This window comes from Oryctolagus cuniculus, chromosome 1 (genome assembly GCF_964237555.1).
Source record: "Oryctolagus cuniculus chromosome 1, mOryCun1.1, whole genome shotgun sequence".
In the NCBI taxonomy this organism is placed as follows: domain Eukaryota; kingdom Metazoa; phylum Chordata; class Mammalia; order Lagomorpha; family Leporidae; genus Oryctolagus; species Oryctolagus cuniculus.
The window spans coordinates 230,490,206-230,517,769 of NC_091432.1; the positions used below are offsets into that span (position 1 = coordinate 230,490,206).

The window sequence follows — 27,564 nt, forward strand, 5'->3', positions numbered from 1 at the left end:
GGCCAGGGGCGCGCCCCGCTGCGGAGCCCTCTCCGGCCGGCAGGGGGCGCCGAGGAGAAGCGGGCGGAAGGCCGCTGCCACTCCCGGGGTCAGGACTCCCGGGTCGAGGCCGGGGGCCCGCCCACTGGCTCGCAGCGAGGGTCCAGGACGACCACCGGGCGGGATTCCAGAACAGGGACCTCGGCCAGAGGCCCGACCCCCGGCGCCGCCAGCCCGGTCCGCTCCTGCCCGGAAGCGCGGGCGCCGAGGGGGCGGGGCCGGGAAGCGCTTCCGGGGGCGGGGGGCGCGGGCTGGGGCGGCTGCCGGAGCGGCGGGGACGGGCCTGGCGCCGGCGGCGGCGGAGGGGGCGCCGCGGGCGGGCGATGTGAGCGCGGCGCGCTGGGCAGGTGAGGGGCGCCGGCCGGGGGCGGCGGGCGGCGGGCGACGCGCGGGCGGAGCTGGTGGGGCCGGGGGCAGCCCGCGGGGCCGCTGTCCGGCTCCCCCTGGGCGCGGCGAGGCGGGCGCCTCCGCGCCTGGTCAGTCCGGCGGGCCGGCGGGTGGGCGGGCTGGGCGGGCGGCCGCCGAGGCCGGGCGGGGTCCGGGGGCTCCGGGCACCTGCTCGGGCCAGGCGCGCGCCCCCGAGGGGCCCACGGCTCCCTGCTCCCGGAGTGCAGACGCTGCCGGCCGGGCCGGGGGTCGCGCTCAGGCAGCTGCCCCCGGCTCTCCAGTCTCCGCCCCGGGCGTCTCGGGCTCCCCAGCTTCCGGGCGCTCCCCTTTGTACGGAGGGGGCCGGATGGCTGGGTCCCCCGGAGAGCTGGGCCCGGCCGGGGGTCGGCCCCGCGGGGGCTGGCGAGGAGCCGCTGCCTCACGCCGCCGGCTTTCTCCAGGTAAACAGGCGGCCGCGGCGCGCCGTGCTTGGCCCCGGGCGTCTCCATGGTCACTCGCGCGCGGCCGGTCCTGCCATGACGGAGGGCTGGGCTGGGGCTGGCCTGGGACCGGGCGCGGTGCCCTCTCCGGCTGCGCGGCCGTGCGTCCGGGCGGCACTAGCCGGGGAGTCTTCGGCTTCCACGCCGGGCCTCAGTTTCCCCGTTGAGGGCTTAGAAGAGCTCCGCCACTCGGAGCGAGCCTCTGGTTCATGACGCCGGGCAGTTTTCGCCCAAGACTTTTTGCGTACGTGGTGGACTTTTTTTTAGCCACTTGATGCACTTTGTTTCGGACAGGCTTTGAGATGGTTGCGCGCAGGGTCGGTGAGCCTCCCCTCATCATCATTTGAGCCTTGCTTTTGTCTCTCGCAGTGGTGACCGTGGATCAGGTTCCTCCCAAGTTTTTTGCGCGCAAGGCTTTGGTTGTTGGTGTTTATGTTTGCCCGTCTTCTCTTTGTGCCGCAGCCCAGGCCCTCTGTGCCTCACATCTGGACGATTGCAACAGCTTCCTAGCTGCTCTCTGCCTCCAGAGGTGCCCCCTCCCCCACCCTTTATGCTAGCGCCAAACTTACTATAGGAAGTCAAAAAGCAGTTGAGGGCTTGCTTGCGACTTGCCTGGCAGGGTGCTGGTTGCGCGGGGTCGGGGAAAGTGGTGGAGGGCACCCGTCTCCCAGCCGTTCCAGGCTGGGGACAGAAACATCACCTGCGTGCAGAGGTGCTTGTGGTGAGACCAGGCTGTGTGCCTAGAACTAAGAAGGAGAGATGGAGGTCACAGTTGGCTGCGTGGTCAGGGAGGGCTTAGTGAGGGGGCGGGATTTGAGCCGGGTGTTAAAGGATGAGCAGGACTCAGCTAGGAAAAGAAGACCCAGGCCAGGGGAGCCAGGGGAGCCAGTGACTGGACCAGGCTCCTGGCAGAGAGGGGTTCTGTCCGGGGGGAGAGGGAGGAAGGATTGGTTGGAGCTAGTTCCTGGAAGAACTTGACCGCTAGGCCCAAGTTGGGAGTGTCCTAAAGGCATTGGTGAGTGACAGGCGATGGGAAATGGGTCACCGCTGTTCAGAGCTGACTGCTGGCTCTTTGGGGCTTGTTTGGGGCTGTGTGTGGAGGGGATTTTGTTTGTTTTTGCTTGTTTATTTGAAAGGCAGAGCTACAGAGTGAGAAAGAGAGAGGGAGGTAGAGAAAGAGGTCGTCCATCCTCTGGTTCACTCCCCACGTGGCCGGGCCTGGCAGCAGGAGCCAGGAATCCCATCCATGTCTCCCACGTGGGTGGCCCGGGCCCAGCTGCCTTCCTAGGGAAGGGACTGGCTGGGGCGGAAGTGGAGCAGCCAGGACGCAGTGGTGCCCAAGTGGGATGGCTGCAGGCAGCAGCCTACGTCGCCCCTGGAGGTGTCCTTGCCGGCCTTGTGCTTCCGGCCTGGCCCACCCGGTCTTTCCAAGGTTTTCCTCAGTTTGGCCCCACCCTGCCCACCTGGACCCGGCTCTGCCTCTCCACGGCTGCCCCCTGGGCCCCGCTCCTGTCGCCCCCCTTCCGGTGCACTGCCCTCCTTTTCTCTGAAAATTCTCCGATTTCACTTCCTCCAGGCCGGGCTGAAGCTTCCTCCAGGGGCGGTTCCCTGACCCCCGCGCCCGGGCTCTGCGGCTGGGAGCCTGCCCGTGCTCTGGGTTAGCTGAGCTGGTGGGGTGCTTGCGGGAGCGCTGCGCCTAGTACTCTCTCAGAGCCCTGATGGCGTCTGGTACCGGAGCCGAACTCTGCTAGATCTCACTCAGATGCTCTCTGTTTTCAGAGGAGACGCTGTTCTCCGCTTTCTCTCCAACTGATGTTTACTGCTGCCGTTGAAGGTGGCGTTTTAGCTTTCGCTTGCAGTGTGCAGAAATCACAAAAGGAATCTTAGAAGCAATAAAATGTTTACTCGTGATCGTGGGAAAAGAAAGTGGTGTTAGTTCCTGGCCCAGAGGCTTTGGAACCAGCTGGTCCTGGGTTGCAGGGTTTCCCGCCAGCGGAACCTGAGCCGTCCTCCTCCTGTCCCTGAGCTGTGGGGGACCGTCGCTGCACAGACTTCGTGAGTTGTGGAGTGAAAACAGCTCGGGAAGGAGGTAGCAGAATTTGCAGCAGCGAGGAACTGCTTGGAGTATCCATTCTCCCGGCCGGGGGGAGGGCGAGGCTCCTGGGCGTGCGGGGCCACTGGGTGGTGGGTTTCCCATGTCTGTACTGGGTGGTGGGTTTCCCATGTCTGTACTGGGTGGTGGGTTTCCCATGTCCGTGCCGCCTCTGCCTCCCAGTCACGCACTTGTGAGGAGTCCCCAGCGCTGTCCTCTGACTATTCCCCTTAGTTTGCAGGTCACCTGGAAGTCCACACCATGTTTTCAGACTTCTTAATTGTGTCCATTTGATGTTTTGTAGCTGACAGACTGCTGAATTTAGCTTAGTGGAGATCATCCACGAGCACAATTAGATTTCTCATGGTTCTTTTCTGGTTGATGTTGGTGGCATGGCGAACCTCATGGAGGAATACAATCCAAGGTGAGCTTCTCTGATCTTTCTGTCGCAACAGGTGGCCGTAACGTGTGCTCCAGGTCCCGCGCCCCTGAAGTGCCAGCAGTCAGCGATGAGATGCTGCTCCTTAGTATTTTCATGTTGTGTTCTTTGCTGCAAGAAACACTGCCCTTTTGCCCGAAACCAGGCCCCTCCAATTCATGGTTAGAATTTGAAATATCCTTTTGCCTGCTTCGCTGACAGAAATAAAAAGAACGAACATTTTGCAGAGAAAGGGCTGCCGACAATTCCAGGTACCACACATTGAGGCCAGGCTGACTTTTATTGCGGAGCAGGGCACCATGAAGTGAGAATTCTGTCTCCACTCGAACGGGGAGAATCCAGCGCACACAAGACCCCTGCGTCTCACCGGTCTGGCTGTTAGAGTCTTACAGGAGAACACGTAGACCGAGGTTCAAGTCCTGGCCCAGCCAGCGGTGGGCCGCGGAGTCTTGGTGTGCGTGCTAGTTTGCTCATCTGTAGAATGGGCCTGCTGACGACCCAGTGGGCAGGTACGGAGCCTGCTCAGCATACCGTACCCGGTGGGAGGCACTGACTGCTGTCCCCACCGCTGCTAGTAAAGTTAAGGAGGCCATCCCACTCCTGCTTGGAAAGCTCAGCTTCTGATGTTCTGTGTTGACTGAAAGCCAAGTCACACCCTCCCAATGAGAGCATCTGAGCAGACCTGGAGCGTCAGCGCCTGGTGGGGAATGTAACAGTTCGGATAAAAATGTTCTCTCAGGCTCACATGCATTAATGCAGTAAGAGCTCTAAACTTGTTTTCTTTTAAATTAGGATGAGTGCTTCATGAATATCCATCACAGAATGCTGTTTTATTTATTTTTTTTCTTGCGCTGGGTTTCAGTAGCACCAGTATGGTGCGCGCAGCCCTGGTGCCATGCGGCTGCTGCCTTCGGCAGGATCAGAGTGGCGCTCATGACAGCTCCGTTTTAGTTTTGATCTAGACCCGGGCAGAAATATCTAGAAAAGTTATTTTTGTGTGGTTGTCACTGCTGTTACATGCTTTCGTCTCCAGTGCTCCAATCTGTGGTCTTCTTGATGACTTTTTATGAGAATGGAAATTAGGATCTTCCGATCCTCACTGTGGGAGAGAGCCTGGTCCGAGCTGGTCTCAGGTGTCAACAAGTGACTGAAGCCAGCAGGTGCAGGTCTGCGTTTGGAATCACGAGCATCTTGACTGAGAATAATGGGTACCTCCTGGTGCCTGAAGCAGCTTCCAAATTTGTAACCTAACTTTCCTTTCTTGGAAGTGTTAACTGGGTATTTTTAAAGGGAGTGTGGCATCTTGTAGAGCAGATTAGAGTGTTTCTAGGTTAGGGAGGAATAAGCCACCTTGCTGGATTTTGCCTGCTGCCAGAGACCCTCCCCCGTCTCTGGGGTCTTCAGCAGGAAGAGGGGAGGGCCGAGGGTGTGGGTCGCTGGCAGTCCGTGGGTGTGGGTCGCTGGCAGTCCGTGGGTGCGGGTCGCTGGCAGTCCGTGGGTGTGGGTCGCTGGCAGTCCGTGGGTGCGGGTCGGCAGTTTGGTTCAGGCTGGGTCTGCTGAAGTGTTCCGGGAGCTCAGTGTTCTGGACACCCTGTGGGCCCCCCCTGCCCTCAGAGAGCTCCCTGCTTAGCCGGCGAGGCTCCGCGCTCAAAGCCAGCGAGGCTCCGCGGGCTCCGTCCGCATACTTTACTTTGTCCTGGCGGTCGTATCGGGAACCGGTTCCAGGGCTTCACTCCAGAATGTTGCAGAGGGGATTTCTAGGCCCATGTGGTGTTGGTGTTTTTTCCCATGTGTGGTTTGAGTAGGGTTTGTCCCACCAAAACTCCCACGGAGGCTCTGTTCCCTGTGTGACGACACTGAGAACTGGTGGGGCCCCCTGCCATGCCTGGCCCCGGGTGCTGCCCAGATCCTGGGCGTGGGCGCAGTGTTGTGGGACCGGATTGGTTACTGCAAGGCCCACTTGTGACACAGGGAGGCCACCCCCACGTTTGGGCTTCTGCACACGTGCTACTCACGGTCTTGCAGTCACTGCCACTCTGGTGCCATCCGACACGTGGCACCACCAGGGAGGCTCCTGGTAGCCTCTCCGTAAGCGTTCCAGGCTCGGCTGCTTCGCCGTAGCGGCACTGGAGGGCCTCAGCCCAGAGCACGTGCAGGACCCCCCTCTCCGGCCTGTGAGATTTCGCCCTTGTTTCCTCACAGCAGGCCCGGGGGGCGATGGCCCAGCCGAGGACTGTGCCCACAGCCAGGCCTTTTCTGTTCTGTGCACTGTTTTCTCCCCCCGGGAGCCTCAGCTCACCACAGCCATCCTCAGTCAGCACGAATTTTGGTCACTCCCAAATCGGTATCTCTAGGAAGCTGGACCCCATGTTTCCCGCCTCCCCGCTTGCTCTGGCCGGGCTGACGGTGTCATCGCCCAGGCCTGGCTTCCTGTTGCGTCCGTTCCTTTCTGTGGTCCCGAGTGTTCGTGTCCACCCGCGGCGGCCCTTTCCCACGCTGCTGTCCCGAGGCCCTGGCCGGGCTGTGCTGTGCTGTGCGTTTCCTTTGCCTGCAGTGCCCTGTCTGTCCCGCGCAGTGGAAGGCCCTGCCCCAGAATAGGTTCCGCTGTGAAGTTTCCCTTTGTTTTGAGTTTTTAAAATCTTTTTGGGCTAAGGCAGTCAGCCTTGCCATTGTTCACGTGTTAGTTCCTAAACCTAAGGGATTGCTCCTCATGCTTCTTTGTTTCTGCCTCTTTGTCTGCTTGATATAATAATTATCCACTTATAGCCCATTTTTCTCCTCTGCTTCTGTAGTTTAAAAAACTATATTTTTAGGTTAAAAACCTACATATCTTAAAAAGAACTTCAAGTGAGAATAATGCAGTTTTGTGCTTTAACATTCAGAAGGTAGGCATTGAAGTCTGTTTAGTCTGTTTCTCTTTCCTGTCCCAGTCCCGAGTCCCTCTTCCCCAAAGTCCTCCGTGCCAGTGTCATGGGATCCCCCCAACGGAAGCAGCACTGCCGAGTGGTTCTTTTTTTTTTTTTCTTTTTTTGACAGGCAGAGTTAGACAGTGAGAGAGAGAGAGAGAGAGACAAAGGTCTTCCTTCCATTGGTTCACCCCCCAAATGGCTACCATGGCCGGCACGCTATGCCGATCCGAAGCCAGGAGTCAGGTACTTCTCCTGGTCTCCCATGCGGGTGCAGGGACCAAGCACTTGGGCCATCCTCCACTGCCTTCCTGGGCCACAGCAGAGAGCTGGACTGCAAGAGGGGCAACTGGGACAGAATCCGGCGTCCCAACCGGGACTAGAACCCGGGGAGCCAGCGCCACAGGCGGAGGATTAACCTAGTGAGCCGCGGCAACGGCCCGGAGTGGTTCTTTTAATAAATGTGCATGAAGCAGATCATACACAGCTCCTGTATCCAGGCAGCCAAATAGATTTTTTTAGATTTATTTATTTATTTGAAAGGCAGAGATACAGAGAGAGAGGAGAGAAAAAGAGATCTTCCATCTGCTGGTTCACTCTCCAAATGGCCACAACGGCCGACACTAAGCCAGGTGGAAGGCAGCAGCCGGGAGCTTCTTCCGAGTCTCTGAGCGGGTGCAGGAGCCCAAGCACTTGGGCCATCTTCTGCTGCCTTCCCAGGTGCATTAGCAGGGAGCAGGATTGGAAGTGGAGCAGCTGGGTCTTGAACCGGTGCCCATATAGGATGCCAGCATCACAGGCTGAGGCTTAACCTGCTGTGCCATAACGCCAGCCGTGATCTGTTGTTTTTAGCACCTATGTAGTATTTCATTAAAGTTTATTTTGATGCGAAATTTTGAAACCATGAATGTTTGAAAGTCTCTCATTCGTAGGTTTGATTGCTAGTGCTTGTGGACTAACGTGTAAATACCTTTCACATTCTGATAGACATTACCAAATTGTCTCTCAGGATTGTACTTGCCAGCTCCTAGAGTACCTGCAAAGCTGCTGGGTAAAAAAAAAAAGTGGCACTTTTTCTTTTTTAAAAAAAATAATTTTATTTATTTGAAAGGCAGAGCAACACAGAGATCGGCCATCTTCAGGTGCACTTCCCAGATGGCCACATGGCCAGGGTTGGGCCAGGCCAAAGCCAGTAGCCAGGAACTCCATCTGGGTCTCCCATATAGGTGACAGGGGCCCAAACACGTGGCCCATCCTCTGCTTCCTTCCCAGGCACATTAGCAGGAAACTGGATTGGAAGCATAGTAGCCAGGATTCAAACTAGCACTGATACGGGACGTGGGTGTTGGAAGTAGTGGCTTAACCAGCAACACCAGCCCCAGTGTCAGCCCATCAGTTTGATTCTTAAATTAAGGAATTTTGAAAGTAGCCTTTTATCAAACAGGCATGTGCTTTTCCTCGATACTTTTTTTTTTTTTGCTTTTGGAGGAAGTAAATGCGCCCATGTTTTAGTAACAATCCGATCTGAAGACACTGGCAAAAGAACCTAGAGACATACTGACCTGGCAGGGGGGATCCCAGGATCAGGAAGGTGGTCTTCCCAGGGCGAGGCTCATCCATTGCACCCCGGATGTGCCGACCCCTGCGGTTTCCCCAAACGTGGAGAACTCAGCTGCGTGATTTGTGGTAGTGGGGGACACGTTTGCGCTCTCCCCTGAGGGGTGGGGGTTGGGGGGAGAATATAATGGCATTCAATGAAAAGTAAGGGTCCTGCTGTTTTTCAGTTCCATTACTCCTTGGTGATGTGTGCGGCGCCTTGGAGAGCTGCGTGGTCAGGTGTTCGGTCTGCTGTGACCCTGTGGTGGGAAAGAGCAGTCGCCGCCTCGCAGCTTCCTTTTGCTCACACTTGGTGAGGAGACCGGGGCTGGCGCGTGGGGTCTGGAAGCTGGGCTGCTTCCTGTCTTTGCTAAGTGGCCTTTGTTTTGTTTCGGTTTTTGTCCTTGACCTCGACCTCCGTCAGGTAAATTATTCTCAGGAGTTTTGGAACCTTGGTTGAGAATATTATTTCCTTGTTGTTCTTTTTGATGTTGATGTTTATTTATTGGTTTATTTAAGAGGCCAGGAAGCAGAAACAGACCGAGCTCCCATCCATTGGTTCACTCTCCGGGACCCCAATCCAGGTCTCCCTCAGGAGTGGCGGGAACCTAGTCACTCGAGCTGAGCCGTCACCTCTGTCCCCTGGGGTCCACGTTTGCAGGAAGTCGGAGTTAAACCAGCACTCTGATGTGGGGCGAGTGTGTGTCCAGCCAGGGACAGTAACTGCCCATGCAGACACCCGCCCCGACTTCCTTGTTTGCTGATTTCGGAGCTGCCTGCTGTCCTGAGGCGTGGTAGGGCGATACCTTCTGAAGTTTTTAAAAAGGTTTCAGGCAGCTTGACTTCCCGAGCCCCTTGTCCTGTGGTCCTGTAGCAGCCCTCAGGTCTCCTAGCAGAGCAGGTGTGCGTGCTTATTTCTAGAACCCTGCCCCCCACCTTTTTCTTAGGGTCCGTGGAGGGTGTCCCAGGCTGGCTTGCATGGTACCTGAAGGCGAGTAGCGCCGTCCGCGTGGCCTGTGCCCACAGTGCCCCTCTGTGGTGGCCCCAGCCCCGTGGCCTGTGTGCATTTTCTTTCTGTGCTCACCTTGTTGGCTTGGCTGCCCTGCCTGCTGTCCTCCCCTGCTTCCAGAGTTGGCGGTGGAGCCGCGTGGGCGCCCCAGACAGCCCCTCGCGGCTCACTCCCGCGTGGGCGCCCCAGACAGCCCCTCGCGGCTCACTCCCGCGTGGGCGCCCCAGACAGCCCCTCGCGGCTCACTCCCGCGTGGGCGCCCCAGACAGCCCCTCGCGGCTCACTCCCGCGTGGGCGCCCCAGACAGCCCCTCGCGGCTCACTCCCGCGTGGGCGCCCCAGACAGCCCCTCACGGCTCACTCTTGCTCTTTGAACACCAGTCTCAGTGCTGCTATGAATTTGGTTGAACTTGGGCTGAACCCTGTGTCTTCTTGGCAGTGCTTGCTCTCTGGGACTTTTCGCCTTCAGACACCAGGGCCAGTTCCTTGAGCCCAGCCGCTGTGGGTCTGGGTGAGGGAGGCTTGAGCTGTGGAGACCGCCTTTCATTTAAAGCAGGCAAGGTGAGCCCGGTGAGGGGCTCTGGGGAGGAAGGGGGGAGCCGTGACTGCGGGAGGCACAGTGCGCTGCCCACGCCCTCCTCCCCGTGTGGTTTTGATCTAGAAAGGAGGGAGAGCCGGAGCTCGAAGAGGGTGCTGTAGATTCCAGGACTGAAACTGTGGCCATGGAATGTGCGAGTGTACTTTTGGTGGATATTATGAAAATGCTGCCTTTCTCTGTCTGAGCACCGGGAGGACGCCTGTCCCGGCCCAGTGCCCTTCTTGGGGCAGGGTTGTAGCCTCCTGTCAAGGATAGTGGCCTAGACGGTGACCTCAGGACAGACCTGGGAAACTTGCTGGTCTGCAGTGTGGTCCTAGTGCCTTCCTCGTGGGGGAAGCTTGGAGCACTTAATGAAACAGCGTGTAGTAAGCCCTAGTGAACGTGGTTACTGAACCTGCCGCCAGGGGAGGAGCTTCCCCAGGGCAGGGCTGAGGCTGAGGTTGGTGTGGGGGTGCTGGACGCACAGGAAGTAGAATTCAGACCACCCATGGCTGGGTGGTCCTTCCCAGAGCCCGCCCTTGGGACTGCGGTGGCCTCCTGTGGCCCCGGCAGAGGCTGTGTGAGGCCAGAGCTGCTTCCCTGATGTGAAACGATTCTCTTTGTAAGAAGGTGGAATTCAGGAGTCGGAGCAGGAGGAGAGTCTGCCCAGGTCGGGGGAGCGGAATTCCGAGGCCCTGAAGTGGAGGCGCTGCCAGTCGGCTCCTTCCCACAGAGCAGCTCGGCCACGTCCTCCCTACGGGCGCCCTTGAAAGCAGTACAAGTACAGAAACACAGTAAACGCTGTCAGAGTAAGTGCTAACGGGCACCGATGCTGTGGCACAGCCTCTGCCTCTGCTGCAGGCAGCCCACGTGGGCGCCGGTTCAAGTCCTGGCTGCTCCACTTCTGATCCAGCCCCCTTTGAATGCAGCTGGGAAAGCAGCGGAAGGTGGCCCAAGTGCTTGGGCCCTGCACCCACATGGGAGACCCAGACGAACCTCCTGGTTTCAGCCTGGCCCCACCCTGGCTGTTGTAGCCACTTGAGGAATAAACCAGAAGATGGAAGGTCTCTCTTTGTCTCTGTAATTCTGCCTTTCAAATAAGTAAATAAATCTTAAGAAAAAAGAATGAGTATTAATGATACTGAAGAAAAAGTTCCAGCTTATTTGTAATTAAATCTAACAGTGTCAGTGTCTTGTTTGGGCATGTTTTTTGCCTAATGTAATGGAAAGACATTGATTAATCTGCTGAATTAAATATTATTGATTCTGATGTTTTTAGTGAGTGAAATAATCAAATTCATTGTTTTCTGAAGCAGCTGCAAACTTAATCTAAAGGAAAAACTAGTATAAATCACTGCTCTGCGTTATAAACAGTGAGTCCCGCCCCCCCACCTCTCTGGGTGGAGGACTCTGCATTAAGCCTGCATGAAACTGCACGGCTGGGACTCCTGCTGTCTTTGGATTCCCTTTGGTTTTGTGTATGCAGGAGACTGACACTGAATGAATATTTCCTATCAATGCAGGAGAAATGATTTAAATCCCCAGTCACCATGGCAGTTAGTGATTGCAATTAAATCTAATACTTGTAGCACATATGACAAAAGGCTAATTTCCTTAATTTGCAAAGAGCTCTGACAATTCAATAAAAAAGACAAATATGGACAAAGATGTGGGTAGGCAGTTGAAAGGCGAGCTCAGACGGATTGCCATGCAACACCAGAAAAGATGTCGGCGTCACTTAGAAATAAACAAATGCACCTCAGAACAGTGAGGAGATTTAAAAACAAAACAAAACAAAACTTTTTTTTTTGACTTTGAAAGTCAGAGTTACACAGAGAGAGAGAGAGAGCGCGAGCGAGAGCTCTTCCATCCACTGGTTCAGTCACCAAATGGGAGTGAACTCCACGATGGCCGGAGCTGTGTTGATTCAAAGCCAGGAGCCGGGAGCTTCTTCCAGGTCTCTCATGCGGGTACAGGGGCCTAAGCACTTGGGCCATCTTCTACTGCCTTCCCAGGCCACAGCAGAGAGCTGGATGGGAAGTGGAGCAGCTGGGTCCGAACCGGCGCCCATATGGGATGCTGGCGCTTCAGGCCAGGGCGTTAACCTGCTGCACCACAGTGCCGGCCCCTGAGGAGGTTTTCTACCTGTGAGTTGAGCAAAAGTGAAAAGGCTCAACACCCGTCATTGGCGGTTGTTGGGGAGCAGGCTGCACCCCGTGCGGGGCGGGGGGGGGGGGCTTGTTGCTGCCACTGCTCAGAGGGTGCTTTGATGTTGCCGGTTAAAGTGAGAAGCTAACCATGAGGGTCCCCTGTAGCGGCCAACTGCACATTTCTTCACAACAGAAAACCTCAGGTGAATGTGGCATGGCCTGTTTGGGGTATCAACGGGGAACTGGTTAAGTACATGGTGACAGCACCGTTTCTGGAGTGCTGTGAAGTGGGGAATGAGACTTGGGAGGCTGGCGCTGTACGGTAGCAGGTCAAGCCCCTGTCTGCAGCGCTGGCCTCCCAAATGGGCACTGATTTGAGTCCCAGATGCTCAGTGTTTGATCCAGCTCTCTGCTAATGGCCTGGGGAAGCAGCAGAGGATGGCCTAAGTCCTTGGACCCCTGTCACCCACGGGAGAGGCCCCGATGAAGCTCCTGGCTCCTGGCTTCAGCCTGGCCCAGCCCCAGCCATTGTGGCCATTTGGGGAATGAACTGGGATTCAGGATCTCCCCCCCACCCACACCCCGTCTCTCCAATTCTTTTATTTTTTTTATTTATTTATTTGAAAGAGTTACACACAGAGAGAGGCGCTTCTTCAACAGTGTATGTTGATATGTTTAAAGTTTTCCCTCGGGTAATACCCAAAACTCCTACCAGTGACTGGAAAGGGGGCTGAGGCTGGGAGATTGCAGTTTGATCTTTTTCTGTGCTAGGATTTGAAGTTCTGTCATATGCATGCGTGTATCATGAAGACAGAATTAGCCGTGAGTCGCCCTGTGTGTGTGACTCCACTGCATCCCATGGGGAGACTGTGGGAGGGGTGTGCAGGGCTGGATCGGAACTGGATGCCTCCAGAGGCTCTGACCTTCTCTGTCCCAGGGCCAGTGGGCGTGACTGATGGATGTCTTTGCTCCCTTCAGCCTGGCAGGGCCTGGGACTGAGATGGGGAGTAAACTCCCTGCGCGCCAGTCTCAGCGTTTTACAGAGTGTTGTTGGGGAGGAGCCTTTGAACCTCATGGTCACTGCCCAGAGGAAGTGTCACGGAGAGCTTCCTGTCTGTTTGCAGAAGCCTGGGATCCCTCTCTGAGCTGTTAGGCCTGGTGCCTCGTTTCCTTCCCTTGTGCCTTGTCCTTCCCGCCCCCGGCCCTGCTGATCCTCCTCTGACCACTCCCCCAGCCGACAGCCAGAGGAGACGCTGGTACCCACCTGGGCATCACAGTCTGAGAACACAGATTGACATCTGTGCATTTGGCGGTATTTTTATTTTTCCAAAATTTCTTTAGGATGCATCCTTCTAGGTCTGCGCTGTCCCGTTTGGTGCCTACTGGCCACATGTGCCCAGTGCGCACTTGAAGCACGGTCAGTCCAGATGGGGACGTGCTGCGTGTAGATGCTCACCGGCTCTCAGATGCCTGGTGTGGGAAGTGTAAACGCCCTAATACTAGTTGCGTGCTGCAGTTTTGAAGTCTCACCTACACTGGATTAAATGACAAGTGCGGTTTCTTTGTTTTTACTTCTAAAAAACAAGTACTGGAAAACACTATTATACACGTGGCTGTTGGGCAGCAATATTCTAAATGAATTGTAAAATCATCTTGTCAAATTTCAAAGAAAATATTCTATTGGGCCTCATTATAAATTAATTTTAGGGGGAAAGTGAGTGTTTTTACGGCAGTTACTCTTCCTGCCGGTTGCGTTCTCTCTCTGCATTTATACCTGGTTTTACCCTCATCAAAGTAGAGACTGTTTTCTGTTTATCCCTGTCCTGGGTTGTTGGCTGCAGCTTGTCATTATCTTATTGCTTTTTTCTTGTACAACTATTTTTGAAACCCTTTTCTTAATTAGATCATAATGCTAATATGGTTTTCAAGTGAGTCTCTCGTGTTTTCTATGTAAATAGTTCTATCTGCATGTAATAGTAATTTTATCTCCTCTTTATAATGGCTGCATGCCTTCATTTTTCCTTGTTGCTTTTGGCTGGAAGCTCCAAAACACTGGTAAGAATAGTGATGGCAGGCGACCTTGTCTGTCCCCAAGCCCTGATGGGCATGTCTTCTCTGAAGTGCTTACCAGAGTGTGCTCCAGGGAGCACTCATTCTTAGGAATGTTAATATGTGCACCTTGAGAAAAGTGCCTCAGTCCCGTGAGTTTGCAGACTGCTGAGTTAAACAGAATCCCTGTCTGCAGGACTTTCAGGTGGGATGTTACGCTGATGTGTTTTTTAATCCCTGAGAGATAAGGATGTTGGGAGCTAGCTCATGGGTTTGTTTTGTGCTAAATACATTTAGGGAAATGCAGGCATATTTCCTTTTTTTTTATTTATTTATTTTTAAAAAATAAATTTATTTCTTTAAAAGGCAGCCATTTGTGTGTTTATATATATATATATAAACACACATACATATACATATATATATATATATATGAAAGAGATTAGATAAATAGATATCGGGATCTTCCATCTGCTAGTTCGCTTCCCAGATGACTGCAGTGGCTGGAGCTGGGCCAAGCCAGTCAGGAGCATAATCTGGATCTCCCATGTGGGCGGCAGGGGCCAAGCACTTGGGCCATCTTCTGCTGCTTTCCCAGGTGCATTAAAAGGGGGCTGGACTGGAAATAGAGCAGCCGGGACTCAAACTGACACTCACGGGATGCTGGGTTGCAGGTGGTGGCTTAGCCTGCTGCGCCACGACACTGGCCCCTAATGTTTCCTTTCTAAAGGTGCTGCTGCCTTGGTTTGCAGTAGATACTTTCTATTATACTAAGAGCATATTGTCCTGTTTCTAACTTACTGAGTCCTTTTTTTCCCTTAAGACGCTGCAGTGTGTTAAACGCGTTTTTGGTGTAGTGTTGACTTGGTAATCAGAGTTTTTCTCCTTTGACTTAGTTGATATTACAGATTACATTTGTATACTTCTGACGTAGCCCTCCTTATTCTTGGTCAGAATATATTCTTACTCTAATCGGTTGTGTTTGGTGGCTTAGAAGCAGCAGCCGTGTGTCGTCTTCTGGTGTCAGGGTTGTGCTGAGTGTCTCTGCGTGCGGCTAGAGCGGTGTGAACAGTCCTTTGGGCCTTGGCGCTTCTGTTTGTTTTTTGTTCAGTTCTGCCAATTTGTGTTATCCCAAAAATACATCATTGCATGCACATTTTAAATTGATGTCAACCATTTCACTTATTTTTAATATTTGTCATTTAATGATAAAAAACCTGGGGGTGGGCGTTTGCCTGGGGGTTGGGACACCCCCCTACTGAGTGGTGGAATGGGGTTCTTCCGCCTCTGTTTCAGATCCAGTTTCTTGCTAATGAGAACCCTGGGAATGGCTCAAATAGTTGGGCCACCCACGGTAGAATAAAAAAAATAGTTTTAAGACATGGACTTACCCGGTTGCAGTTTGCAGTTTTTATTGTGTTCCAAACCAAATCCCCTAACAATTTCAGCATGATGGTTTTTTTTGAGGGGGGGGGGGCCAGGCAGAGTGGACAGTGAGAGAGACAGAGAAAAAGGTCTTCCTTTTTTGCTGTTGGTTTACCCTCCAATGGCCGCCGCGGCCGGCGCGCTGCTGCCGGCGCATCGCGCTGATCTGAAGCCAGGAGCCAGGTGCTTCTCCTGGTCTCCCATGGGGTGCAGGGCCCAAGCACTTGGGCCAACCTCCACTGCACACCCTGGCCACAGCAGAGAGCTGGCCTGGAAGAGGGGCAACCGGGACAGAATCCGGCGCCCCGGCCAGGACTAGAACCCGGTGTGCCGGCGCCGCAAGGCGGAGGATTAGCCTATTGCGCCACGGCGCTGGCAACCATGACGGCTTTTAAATATCATAAGAATGTGAGGAAAGTTGACAGTAGATACCTGAACACCCACTGTCGACTCTACAGTTAGCGGTTGGCAGTGTTTGTGGTGTCCTGTTTCTGCCCATCTCTTTTTGGGGGATGTGTCCTCAAGAAAGTTAAGGTGTGAGTGAACTTTACTCCTGAGCCCTTCTTCCTGCAGATTCTCTGTGAGTGTTGCCAAGTAGTTCTATTCTGTTTTGCTTTTCTCCGATTTAGCACTTAGGAAGACGGTTCTGGTGGTTCTAGAACAGCGTTAAGTAAGAATAGAGGTGGTGGCTGGCCTTGCCCATCGTCCCAGGCCCTGCTGGGCAGAGCGTGCTCGAGGGAGCGCCAGTTCTGTGCGCCTTGAGGGAAGCGCTCTTCAGTTCAGTGCGTCTGCAGGCTGCTGAGTTAAACAGATCCCTGTCTGTCTCAGGGTTCTAGAAACTGAGACACCATGTGGCTTTATGTGTCCTGGTGAGGAGGGAGCCTGGGCTGCACTTGCAGGCAGGGGAAGCAGACCCTGTCACAGGGAGGCCGGGCTCAGCACTGCGGAGTGAGACACTCGATGCGTCCGTCGCTCTTCTCACTTTTTTTTTTTTTTTTTTTAATTTTTACTTAACGAATGCTTTTTTACATAGATACAACTTTAGGAATATAGTGGTTCTTTCTCCCATCCCACTTCCCACTCCCTCTCCCATCCCACTTCCCACTCCCTCTCCCATCCCACTTCCCACTCCCTCTCCCATCTCCTTCATTATGGTTCATTTTCAGCACGACTGTATGTACAGAGGACCCACTCACTCTATGCTGTCATCACTCTTCTTACTCCTCTTGTTGAAAAATACGAGAGTACTTCAGAAAGTCTGTGGGGAATGGAATTAAAAGGTACATTTATTTTGGCACCAAAACATCTGAACCCCGTGCACAGTTGTTTTATAACATACGCTTTCTATAAGCTTTTTTGAAGACCCCTCAAACTTACCTCTTAGTTCCATTTCTCATGGGCTTTTTGAAGCCCCCTCATGATTCTGCTGGGTGGGACCGTCAGCCCAGAGAGCGGACGGAGCTGAAGGGGAAATGGGGACCCAGACACTGCTGCAGGTGGAGCCAGGGCGTGCGTGCTTGGCTGGACAGCAGTGTCAATTAGAGACACACAGATGAGGCAGGGTATTTCTCTAGACGAGTCTAGTAATTTTTTAAGGTACCTGAAATCCTCAAAAGTAGGTGAAACAGGTAAATACTTCTCCTAAAAGGGTACGGATTTCTCACTCAGAGACTGACAGGCAGAGACCTCGGGAGGGGCGGGAGCTGGGCGCTGGGCGCTGTGGGACGCTTGTGTGTGCACGCGTGCTCAGCAGGAGTCCTCGGTGAGTTACGGAACCTCTCTCTCTCCACAGATCGCGCTCCGTGTCGGTAGACATGGACAGCAGCAGTTTCATTCAGTTTGACGTGCCCGAGTACAGCAGCACCGTTCTGAGCCAGCTAAACGAACTCCGCCTCCAAGGGAAGCTGTGTGACATCATCGTCCACATTCAGGGTCAGCCGTTCCGAGCCCACAAAGCAGTCCTTGCTGCCAGCTCCCCCTACTTCCGGGACCATTCCGCATTAAGCACCATGAGTGGCTTGTCGATATCGGTGATTAAAAACCCCAATGTGTTTGAACAGTTGCTCTCCTTTTGTTACACTGGAAGAATGTCCTTGCAGCTGAAGGATGTGGTCAGTTTTCTGACTGCCGCCAGCTTTCTCCAGATGCAGTGTGTCATCGACAAGTGCACGCAGATCCTAGAGAGCATCCATTCCAAGATCAGCGTGGGCGACGTGGACTCCGTCACGGTCGGTGCCGAGGAGAATCCCGAGAGTCGGAACGGAGTGAAGGACGCCAGCTTCTTCGCCAACCCGGTGGAGATCTCCCCGCCCTACTGCCCCCAGGCCCGGCAGCCCGCCGCCAGCACTGACCTGCGGGTGGAGACGACGCCCGGCAAGGCCTTGCGCAGCCGCATGCAGGAGGAGGGCCACTCGGACCGCGGGAGCAGCGGGAGCGTGTCCGAGTACGAGATTCAGATCGAGGGGGACCCCGAGCAAGGGGACCTGCTGGTGAGGGAGACCCAGATCGCCGAGGTGAAGGTGAAGATGGAGAAGTCCGACCGGCCCAGCTGTTCCGACAGCTCCTCCCTGGGCGACGATGGGTACCACACGGAGATGGTCGACGGGGAGCAAGTGGTGGCCGTGAACGTGGGCTCCTATGGCTCTGTGCTCCAGCACGCCTATTCCTATTCCCAAGCGGCCTCCCAGGCAGCCAGTGTGTCTGAAGCTTTCGGAGGTTTGAGTAATTCCAGCCCGTCCAGGTCCATGCTGAGCTGTTTCCGGGGAGGGCGTGCCCGGCAGAAGCGAGCTTTGTCCGTCCACCTGCACAGTGACCTGCAGGGCATGGTGCAGGGCTCTGACAGCGAGGCCATGCTGAACAACCCCGGCTACGAGAGCAGTCCCCGGGAGAGGAGCACCAGAGGCCACTGGTACCCGTACAACGAGAGGCTGATCTGCATCTACTGCGGGAAGTCCTTCAACCAGAAGGGAAGCCTCGACAGGCACATGCGACTGCACATGGGCATCACCCCGTTCGTGTGCAAGTTCTGCGGCAAGAAGTACACGCGGAAAGACCAGCTGGAGTACCACATCCGGGGCCACACTGACGACAAACCGTTCCGCTGTGAGATCTGTGGGAAGTGCTTTCCATTCCAAGGTACCCTCAACCAGCACCTGCGGAAAAACCACCCGGGTGTCGCCGAAGTCAGGAGTCGCCTGGAGTCCCCCGAGAGAACAGATGTGTACATGGAGCAGAAACTAGAAAACGACGCGGCGGCCCCCGAGCTGGCCCTCGACTCCCGGATGGCGATTCACACGGTGTCTGAGGTTCCCGAGTGAGCGGGGGGAAGGGCACCAGGCAAAGCACATTAATCAGTGCATATTTGTGATTTGCTTTGTTGTCATCTTTGCTTTTCCCAACCATCTGGAAATCTCTCGGTCTCTTGGCGGTTTTTCTGAAGTTTCTGGATGGCACACTTCATTGTGTTTATCCTTTCCCCAGCTCTCCCTCCCCCAAGGAGCTCCAAGCATGAAGGGCAACGTATCCAGGGAAAACACAGGCTGACAGTATTCCTCTTTGGCTGAACTCGTAATCCCAACTCTGCCAGTGATTGAGCTATGCCAACTGGTTGAGCCTACATCCCGTGCCAAGAGGCAGACTCTCTCTCCCGTGCGCTGGCACCAGGCATTTCCACGGAGAGAGACTCGGATGCCGTCAGCTGGTACAAATGGGTAACCTTTTTCTAATTTAAAATTACTTTTGGGGGTAGTTAGACAATTTATATATATATATAATAAAATGATTATTATATATAGTATATATACATTCTCAAATTTGGGTTTATTCTGGTTGAGGTGAATGTAAGAGGAATATATAATTTAATACAGTGTGAACAGAGCTTTAACTCTGTCTCCTCCCTACCTAAAATGCTAGGGTTTGGCCCCATCACTTCCCTTACGAACGAATGTCAGTAGGTTCTCATAGCTCATCCATCCTTGTGTCCGAAAGCAAGCAAAGCAAATCACAGTGTCCGTAGCTCTGCTTCAGAACAGACACACAAACCAAACCAAATGCCATAAGATTCCTTCAACGTAGTTGGAAACCATTTGGAATTCCTGTTAGTCGTCCAGCTGGGAGGCTGGACGACCTGTGGTGCTGACTTTTTACCTAGTGTAGTGTTCTATCAGCCAACCCCAAAGCAGCAGTGGTTGTCAAGGTTTTTACTGGCCTACAAATCTACCTTCATTCCGTACTGTAGAAACATACATACCAGGTAACTAAGCCGAATCGCTCTCTACCACGAGTTAGGACTCGCGCTAAAGGAAAGGGAGAATTCTCCGAGCAGTGTTGTGGTTTCTTGTTTTTGTTCTTTTTTTTTTTTCCCTTTCTCTTTTCAAACAGCCAGTTCAGGTGCACAGCAACTTTTTCTACACGCAGTTCCCAGGGAAACTGCAGAACTTGGAATTTGTACTTTTTGTAAAACTATACTCTATGGGAATCGCAAGCAATATATGTGTCCCAGCATCGTGTGTGCTCACGAGAGCCTCGGCGGCCCTGCCACTCTCAGTGTTTCCTGCTTCCAGAAACCAACAGTAAAAAACCCTCTTAGATACTCAGTGTGTCACCAGATCTGCGTGGTCACGTGGTGCTATTTTTATGTTCAGTATCTTTTAGGTCAGTATAGCTGTAGAAAATGTGAAATCTAATGTTAATAATGAGTTATAATTGTTTTCCTCTCTTGAATTCATAGTTTGCAAAGAGACCTCAAAAGCAAGAGCTGGCAAACACGTTACTGTATAAAACCTCCCAGGCCCCGTGTGAGGGATCTTCAGGTCTGGGACAGGCCTGCTCGGGTACCGTGTGCTCTGCCAGAGAGTGACCGTGGAAGATGTCAGCGCTCTGGCGTCCACCCGAGCACCCGGGCCCTGGGCCCCACAGCCGGCCGCGACCCGCAGGCCCCAGCACCCACCTACAGGAGGAACAGCAGTGGGGGAGTAGCCTCGGGGCACAGGAGTTCAGGAACACAGAAACAGATGTTTGCTGGGTTTTCGTGGTTTTTTTGGTTCTTAAAATACCAAGAATGGTGGGATTTTAGGTTGGGTTTCTTTTTCCTTTTCTTTTCTTTCTTTTTTTTTTTTTTTTTTTAGTAAAAAATAAGAAGTCATTCAGGCCCCTCCACGAGCCAGCGCGGGGGCGGCAGCACCTCCGTAGCTCAGAGGCTGCGTGCTCGCGTGCAGCGCTGTGCTACACATCAGTGTTAACTCCGTGCCCATCACACGGCCGACTCGGGTATGTAGTATGCCTTTTCCTGTCTAACTGCCTAAGTAGGGGCCTGGCGTCTCCTTGAAGCACTTGTTCACTCCTGACAAAGCCACGTGCCTCGAGGGGAGGCTGGGCCCCGAGTGTTTACCCACTTACATGTGTTCTGGGTTTCAGGTAATGTTTGTGATTTTTGTTTTTTTTTTCCCTTATGCGAATAAGCTGGGTTTTGATTTTCTTTTCTCTCTTCTCTTTTTAAAATTAAATGCAAAAAATTTGTGTTGTGATACCCGTTAAGTCTGTGATGAGAAATGCCCAATCTGAGGACAGGAGAGGTCAAGCTCAGGGAAGGAACCTCCTTTTCACTCAGCTCGGGCTTGGGGCCTCTGAGAAGTCTCCGGAGCTTCCTGCAGCGGCAGACAGTCGGGAGGGGTGAACACTCGGGCGAGCACCTCCGGCGTCCCAGCTCGTGTCATTGTGTCCGTCTCACCTTAGTTACACGGAGTTCTTTGTATTTGTAAATTTGTTTAACTGGTTTGAGTTTACCAAAGAGTGACTTATCCAAAATTGTCTTTGACAAAAATATACATTGCTTTGATTGTACAGTTCAGGTTCAGACATTGTAGTGGGACTGTTAGGGGCAGCAGATTGATCACGTCTCTAATAATCTCGATTGCACGTTCGACAAGTCCCACGCGCTCCCGTTCACGTTGCTAACACTTCCCTCCCACTGCTAGCAGTGTTAAGAATGAATCTTCAAGCCATAACCCAGTACTGTAAAGTTCCGCAGGCTTCAAGGGAGGCGGCGCGGGCCTCCCCGTGCGCGGCCGGCCAGTCGCTCCGCTCAGGTTGGGCGGGTGCCTCGCCGCGTGGGCACGTGCAGGAGGGCGGCCGTGACCGAAGGACAGCCGCGGCCCCTCCCCGCAGCTCCCTGCGCGGCTCGCTGTGTCACTCCTCAGAGCTGCCCTCTTAGACAGCAGAGTCCCTTCTGTGCAGTTTCAGGCGAGGTGTTTCATCTGTAACTGATGTAGCTTCCAGCCAAGATAAACTGACATGTGAAGAAATCTTTCCCAGTAGACTCTCCTGAGTTCCCGCAGGCCTGTTCCTAACAGTGTCTTCCTGAGCGACCTTTTCAGTAGTAGACAATGTGAAGACAGCGACGGTGTCCCTCTGTCCGCGTTCAGCCCCCGCCCCCCCCCCCCCCGTATTGCAAACTGTGAAAACAGAGGATTTTATACTTTTACTAATGGTCGTGCTTTTAAACAGTTCTTCTCATTCTAATCCGTTCTCTCCCCTCGAATTTCTACTGAAACTGTAAATACACTTAGGAATTATGTTCGTACATACAGGATGTGCAGACAAGCTAACGTCTCGGGCCGTGGGACGCTCCCAGCCGGTTGGCTCTGCTTTGGCAGTTATGTTGTGTTTTTTCTTTTTCTTTTTAAACAGCAGAAAGGACACTGTCGGTTCGCTGTTAAGCAGAATATACTGTAGAACTGAATTGATATTTTTAAACTTCCCAGAGCATGGGTAGATGTCTTTTCTAATAATAGCAGTTACAGCCAACTATTTGTTCTCCCCCAGCCCAGACCATAGGCCTGCCTATTTCTGTGTGTGGTTTTGTTTTTGTTTTTGTTTTTGCAGCCTAGGCTGTGGGAAGAATTTGCAGGAACACAAAAGAGGGGCTAGGGGAGAAGTCACATATGTGAATGAGCTTTACTTTAAGAGATTGCCGTATTTTATTTGAACAACTCTTTCTGTTAGTTACTGTGATTTTCGTCGTTGTCCTTATTGTTGAATTCTCTAATGGTTTCCTGTGAAGCCTCCACTGAAAGGGACTCAAATATGCAACACCTGAACTATTTTCCAAGGGCGCATGCCCCTTGAATGGTGCTTCTAGACTGGTCAGGGTTATTTATTAAATTTTATATATGAAAGTATTGGGGAATTATGTAAATTCTTTATATGAAACTATCTAGTACATAAGTCATAGATTTCATATTACTCAGTGCAGCTGAACTAGAAAGTTCAGGAAAGTCATTCACATTGTTCGGAATTTGTAATGGTTGTCACGCGTCACGTGCGTCTCTGTAAGTGCCAGAGCGTCCCCCCACCCCAGCCACCCGTTTCTGCCCAGTGCCTGACCACTCGGCTCAGAAGAGAACCTGTTGGCTCAGGTTCTCCCAGGGGCTGGCGCAGCCAGCACCGTTGCAGCTCTCCGTGGAGCCCGGAGTCGGCCCCGCGTGGCGCCCCCAGAGCAGACCCCGTCCCCAGCCCTCTTGCTGGCCCTCCCGACTAGGATGCTGCGAATTCAGCCTGCACCTGCCGCCCTGTCGACAGGAGGGGGTGCACTTAACCTGGTCGGTTTGAGGATGACCGTTTTCCAAGTGTGAAAACCATCTCTCACCACTTCACTAGTAGGGCTCAAAGTGTTTCCCATTATAAATGGCTGAGCAATTTGAATGACTTAACACAGTGTCATTATCTTGCAATATAAACTGGTAACCTCACAACGCCACACTTCATCGCCATGTGAAGTAAATGAAGCTAGCTAAGCGGATGCTGTACCAACTAGTAACTTGCCATTAAGGGTTATTTTATAGCATGGATTTGAGACTATTTATTCAAATGATATTTTACTCTTGTATTCATTTTGTTTTAGATTTGTGACATGACTTTCAGTGCTGCTTCATTTTGTTCTGAATTCTCGTTTCTTGCTTGTAAATGGCTTTTTTATGGTATAAACAAAGTCAATGGAAATTGCTGTTTGTAAATAAAGTGCTGCTGGAGCAAACGGGCTGTGGCCTCACTCTGTACCCGCCCCCGTGGCCTCGAGCTTCCCCTGCCGTGTGACCACTGCTTTTGAGAGATCACGGTTTCCCAAGAAGCTCTTGTGCCGCAGCCGTGCTGAGAGAGGAGACAGCAGCAGGGTGTTTCTGACCTTTGTCTTGTGTGGCCAAGGGTGGATCGTCCAGGGGCCCAGGTCTTGCCCCCAGGCCTCCCCGGTGCGGGTCGCTGATGAGCCCTCTCCCCGCCTGCCCGCAGGAATGGGCCCTGCCCGGCGCTGCCGCCGGCTCGCTCCTCTGCCCCCTCCGTGCTCCCCCTGGCTCCAGCTCGGGAGCCCCTGTTCCCCACGACAGCCCTCTGGGTTCAGTTGACGGAGCCCTTGTTTCTGCTTGGATATTTGATAGTGGGGTTACCCAGACAGTGTTTCCTGCATCAGGGGTCCTAACCCTCCATCACTGTGTGTCCTTTGGACAGACCCTGGCACACCACGGAAGGTGGCCAGCAAGTGTTTGTTGAATGAATGAGCAAACGCCTCTCTCCCGGAGGTTCGAGCAGGGATGCAGGCGAGGATTCCACTTGGCTCCTGTGGGGCCATGGCTGCTGGCAACGAGTTCTCTGCTGCTCACCGGGGCTCCCTCGTGGCCAGGCGGGCTGTGCAGGAGGCAGCTTCACTTGCTAGCTGGGGACCTGCGGCTTCCTGAGGAACGGGATGGTGGACACAGGGCATTCCGCGTGCCCTGGAGCTCTGCCTCCAGCCCTGCTCTGCCTGACCATGACCTTGAGTGAGGCACTCACCTCCCTTAGTCCCAGTGTGACCCTCGGGGCACAGATGCGATGTCAGGTGGTGACTTACAATAGGTTTACTTATTCCGGAAGACTGGAAAATTGCTTGCACACTTTTTTTTAAAAAAACAAATTTATTGAAGATCTAAAAGCAATTTCTAAAAGATTGATCCCCCCCCCCCCTGAAAACTGCAGTTTTCTGTGTAGCTGCACCGTGCATTGTGTCTGTCGTGTCGAAATGTGCGTTAGACACACAAAAGCCCTGGAGCAAGCTGTCATTCTTTAATGATTTGAGCCTAGATAAAATGTCTTAAGGAGCCACGTAGGTAGATGATGGCGTCTTCAAGCACCTTAAAAAAAAAAAAAAAAAAAAAAAAAAAACCCGCTGCGGTCAGCATTGCGCATAGCGGGTAAAACTGCAGCATTGGATGCCTGCATCCCATAGACGCTGCGGCTCCTCCGCTTCCGATCCAGCTCCCTGCTAGTGTGCCTGGAAAAGCGGCCGAGGATGGCCCAAGTGCTTGGGCCCCTGTACCCGCGTGGATGGGAGACCCAGTAGAAGCTCCTGACTCCTGGCTTCAGCCTGGCCCAGCCCTGGCTGTCATTTGGGGAGTGAACCAGTGGATGGGAGACCTCTCTGTCTCCCCCTCTCTGTGGCTCTGCCTTTCAGATAAATAAATCATTAAGAAAACAAACGCTCATCCTTTCTGCCAGCAAATAGGTAGGGCTTGCACCTTCAGGACGTGAAAGAAATGGCAAGAGGAGGCCTCCACAAGGAAACCTGTTAAACACATTGGGAGGGTGTGGAGCCGTCCCGGACAGACTGCTGGGCCCAGCTTGGCGGGAGCTGTGTGGTCAGGCTTGCTGCCTGGCGCCGAGTGCAGGAGATTGTGTGCCTACGAGGAGACTTGAACACGTTTCAGGGAAATGGAAATGAAAGACCGTTCTTTCGAAAGGCAAAGCAGCAGAGGAACGTTCCAACCGCTGGCTCACTCCTCAGATGTCCACCGTGGCCTGGGCTGGGCCCAGCTAAAGCCAGGAGCCGAGGGACTCCACCTGGGCGGCGGGGACCACGGCTGCAGGACGCTGGAGTGGAAGCAGAGACTTGATCCCAGGTTGTCTGGTCCAGGATGCGAGTGTCCCAAGTGTCACCTGAGCTCGCTGTACCACAGTACCTGGCCCCACGTGTTTATTTTGGTGCCAAAAAACAAAAAATTCATGCAGCACTTGAGGGGTCCTCAGAAAGTCTATGGGAAATGCATATTATGAGAAAAAACTGTGCCTGGGTTTCACAACTGCTTTGCACCAAAGTCAACTTTTAATTCTTTTTCCCAGACTTTGAGGTATGCTCCCATTAACAGCAGGTTATGACACAGACACCCCGTGGAAGAGGCCGCTGGGCCCCGCACCCAGGGCAGTTCTAACCTCGAGGGCTCAGCCTGGGTGCTCTGATGGGTCCCGGGCTAGGGTTTGCCCCCAGACCGTTCAGCTGCAGTGTGTGTATGGGGGTGGGGGGTGGGGGGCGTTCTAGCTGTCACTTTGCGTTCTGTCCTCCCCCAGAGTGCTGGAGGCAGGAGGGCAGGGCCCTTGCTCTCCAACAGTGAAGGGGGCCTCAGCCCGCCTGCCAGTGCTGGGACCCCGCAGTCGTCCTCAGTAATAATTCTCTGCCTCTGCCGTGGACGCTGGCCGCCTCCCTGGGGACTCTGCCGTTGAACCACTCTGTGCCAGAAAGGCCTGCCTTACCCCGGGACCCCAGTCGTCCGCCCTGGAGCCGCACCCTGGGCTCTGTGCTTGCTCCAGGCTGCACAGTCTTCAGCGCTGAGTGGCGACCTCCCTGTCCCCTGCTGGCCAGACTCTCCCTGGGCTCCCGTCATTTCTCTGGAGTCCAGGCACGGGGAGGCTCCCCCCCTCTGTCTCGGCTTTAGCCAGGACAGGACAGTTTTGTTGGAACCCAGGAGGGGAACCCCTGACTTGGAGGAGTGCTGCTTTGGCGAGCCAGTCTCCGGTCGTGTGGCCGCTGCCTGAACCAGCCTGCCTCCCCGAAGGGATCTGCTCTTCCCCCACCACACTGCCCCCGGTCCCTGCGGCAGGCCCCCAGGGGTCTCCTGTGGCCGGCTGGTTCTGTACCTTCTCTGGATACAGTGGTCCAGCCCGGGTGGAAGGAGGTGGGTGATCTAGCCCCCATCCTGGGGGTGCTGTGTGGGTAGAAAAGGCACACGGATTCCCTCCTGATGGCTGGAGACAGGGCCTGCTGCCCCTGAGAACTCTGGGCAGGCTGGAGGTCCAGGACCAGGGTGTTCCGTGTCCAGGACAAGCCCGGCCACCACCATGGCCACTGTCAGACCCTGAAGAGCAGACCTGCACTGGAGCTTGTGGGCGCCTGCTGTGGGTGGAAACTCTGCCTTAGCACTCGGATGGCCTGGGATGAGCTGTGTGGTCCCTGGAGGACCTATATCCTGCTGGAGGGAGGAGGGACCTAGGCTGAGGGAGGAGGCTGTTACAGTCTGAACAGGATTTGGTTCCCCGTGTGCACGCAGACGAGACTTCCACAGCCTCCTGTTAACTGTAGATGGGTTGACAGGGGCGTCTCGGATCTAACTACAGCCTGGTGTGAGGTCTTTGGCTCACGGGGTCTTGCCCTCGGAATGGAGTTCTCGCCGGAGGGCGGGTTGAGTGGGCTGGGTGAGGTCCATCTTCTCTCCCTTGATGGAGCCTCTGGTGGCCTCCGGCAGACACCAGATCCGAGGGGCCCCCGGGGCCTGGGCTGTGAACCTCCCAGCAGTGAGCCAAAGTAAAGCTCCCCTCCTAAATGGCCCCTAGGGCTGTTAGAGCCCAGCCAGAGGGAGAGGGGGCAGGTGGATTGCGGAGTTAACTGCAGGAAGATGGGACCATCAGCAAGCTAGTTCAAAAGGAGGAAGAAAGGCATGGAGTTGCCTTGGAGAGGGATTTGTAAGGGTTAAGCCCCAAAGAAGAAACCCTAAGGTGGGCATCGATTTGACCATATACAATGTAAACTGTAATAAACGCCAAACAGAGCGAAACCTGGAAACTGAAAACTGGGGGTCTCCCCTCCCCCCCTCCCCCGGGTGCTGTGGTGCACATCAAGCCAGCACCTGGCCTGCCCGTGTCCCGTGTCGCAGTGCTGGCCTGAGTCCCGGCTTCTCTGCTTCCAGTTCCAGCTTCCTGCTAACGCGATCTGGGAGGCTGCAGATGATGGCTCGGGCCCCTGCAGCCCCCATGGGAGAACCCTGATGCAGTTGCAGGTTCTTGGCTTTGGCCTGACCCGGTCTTGGCTGTTGCAGGTAGCTGGGGAGTGAACCAGCAGATGAAAGATCTCTCTCTCTCTCTCTCTCTCTCTCTGCCATTCTTCCTTTCAAGTAGATAAAAATAAACTTTTTAAAGTGAAAACTACAAGTTTAGGAAAAAAACAATTTTGCAACATAAGAGAAAGAACAGTTAAAATTAATAAAAGAGGCCGGCATTGTGGTATGACAGGCAAAGCCACCTCCTGCAACACTGGCGCCCCATATGGGCGCCGGTTCGAGTCCCGGCTGCTCCACTTCTGATCCAGCTCTCTGCTGTGGCCTGGGAAGGCAGTAGACGACGGCC

General features: G+C 54.1%; 1 protein-coding gene and 1 non-coding gene across 6 annotated transcripts; both read left to right on the top strand.

Annotated features, from left to right (window-relative positions):
- Nucleotides 1-260: 260 nt before the first annotated feature.
- ZBTB34 (zinc finger and BTB domain containing 34) lies at nt 261-23,179 on the top strand. 5 transcript variants are annotated; one of them, XM_051855084.2, is made up of 3 exons: nt 284-386; nt 3,302-3,421; nt 16,940-23,179. In XM_051855084.2, exons 2-3 carry the CDS (start codon nt 3,390-3,392, stop codon nt 18,462-18,464), a joined length of 1,557 nt encoding a protein of 518 aa, XP_051711044.1. In that variant the 5' UTR covers nt 284-386; nt 3,302-3,389; the 3' UTR covers nt 18,465-23,179. The 5 variants fall into 5 exon arrangements, with proteins under 5 accessions (XP_051711073.1, XP_051711044.1, XP_051711064.1 ...); XM_051855113.2 differs by lacking the exon at nt 3,302-3,421 and having other exon boundaries at nt 261-386; XM_051855104.2 differs by lacking the exons at nt 284-386; nt 3,302-3,421 and adding an exon at nt 588-866.
- Nucleotides 7,897-8,059, top strand: LOC127485336 (U1 spliceosomal RNA). Its single transcript, XR_007912439.1, has one exon. It is a non-coding gene; the product is annotated as a U1 spliceosomal RNA (small nuclear RNA).
- Nucleotides 23,180-27,564: the final 4,385 nt, after the last annotated feature.

Coding starts and splice junctions, on each gene's coding strand:
- ZBTB34 (XM_051855084.2), top strand. CDS start 3,390: ATGGCGAACCTCATGGAGGAATACAATCCAAG. Junction 3,422..16,939: donor ATGGAGGAATACAATCCAAG/GTGAGCTTCTCT, acceptor CTCTCTCCACAG/ATCGCGCTCCGTGTCGGTAG.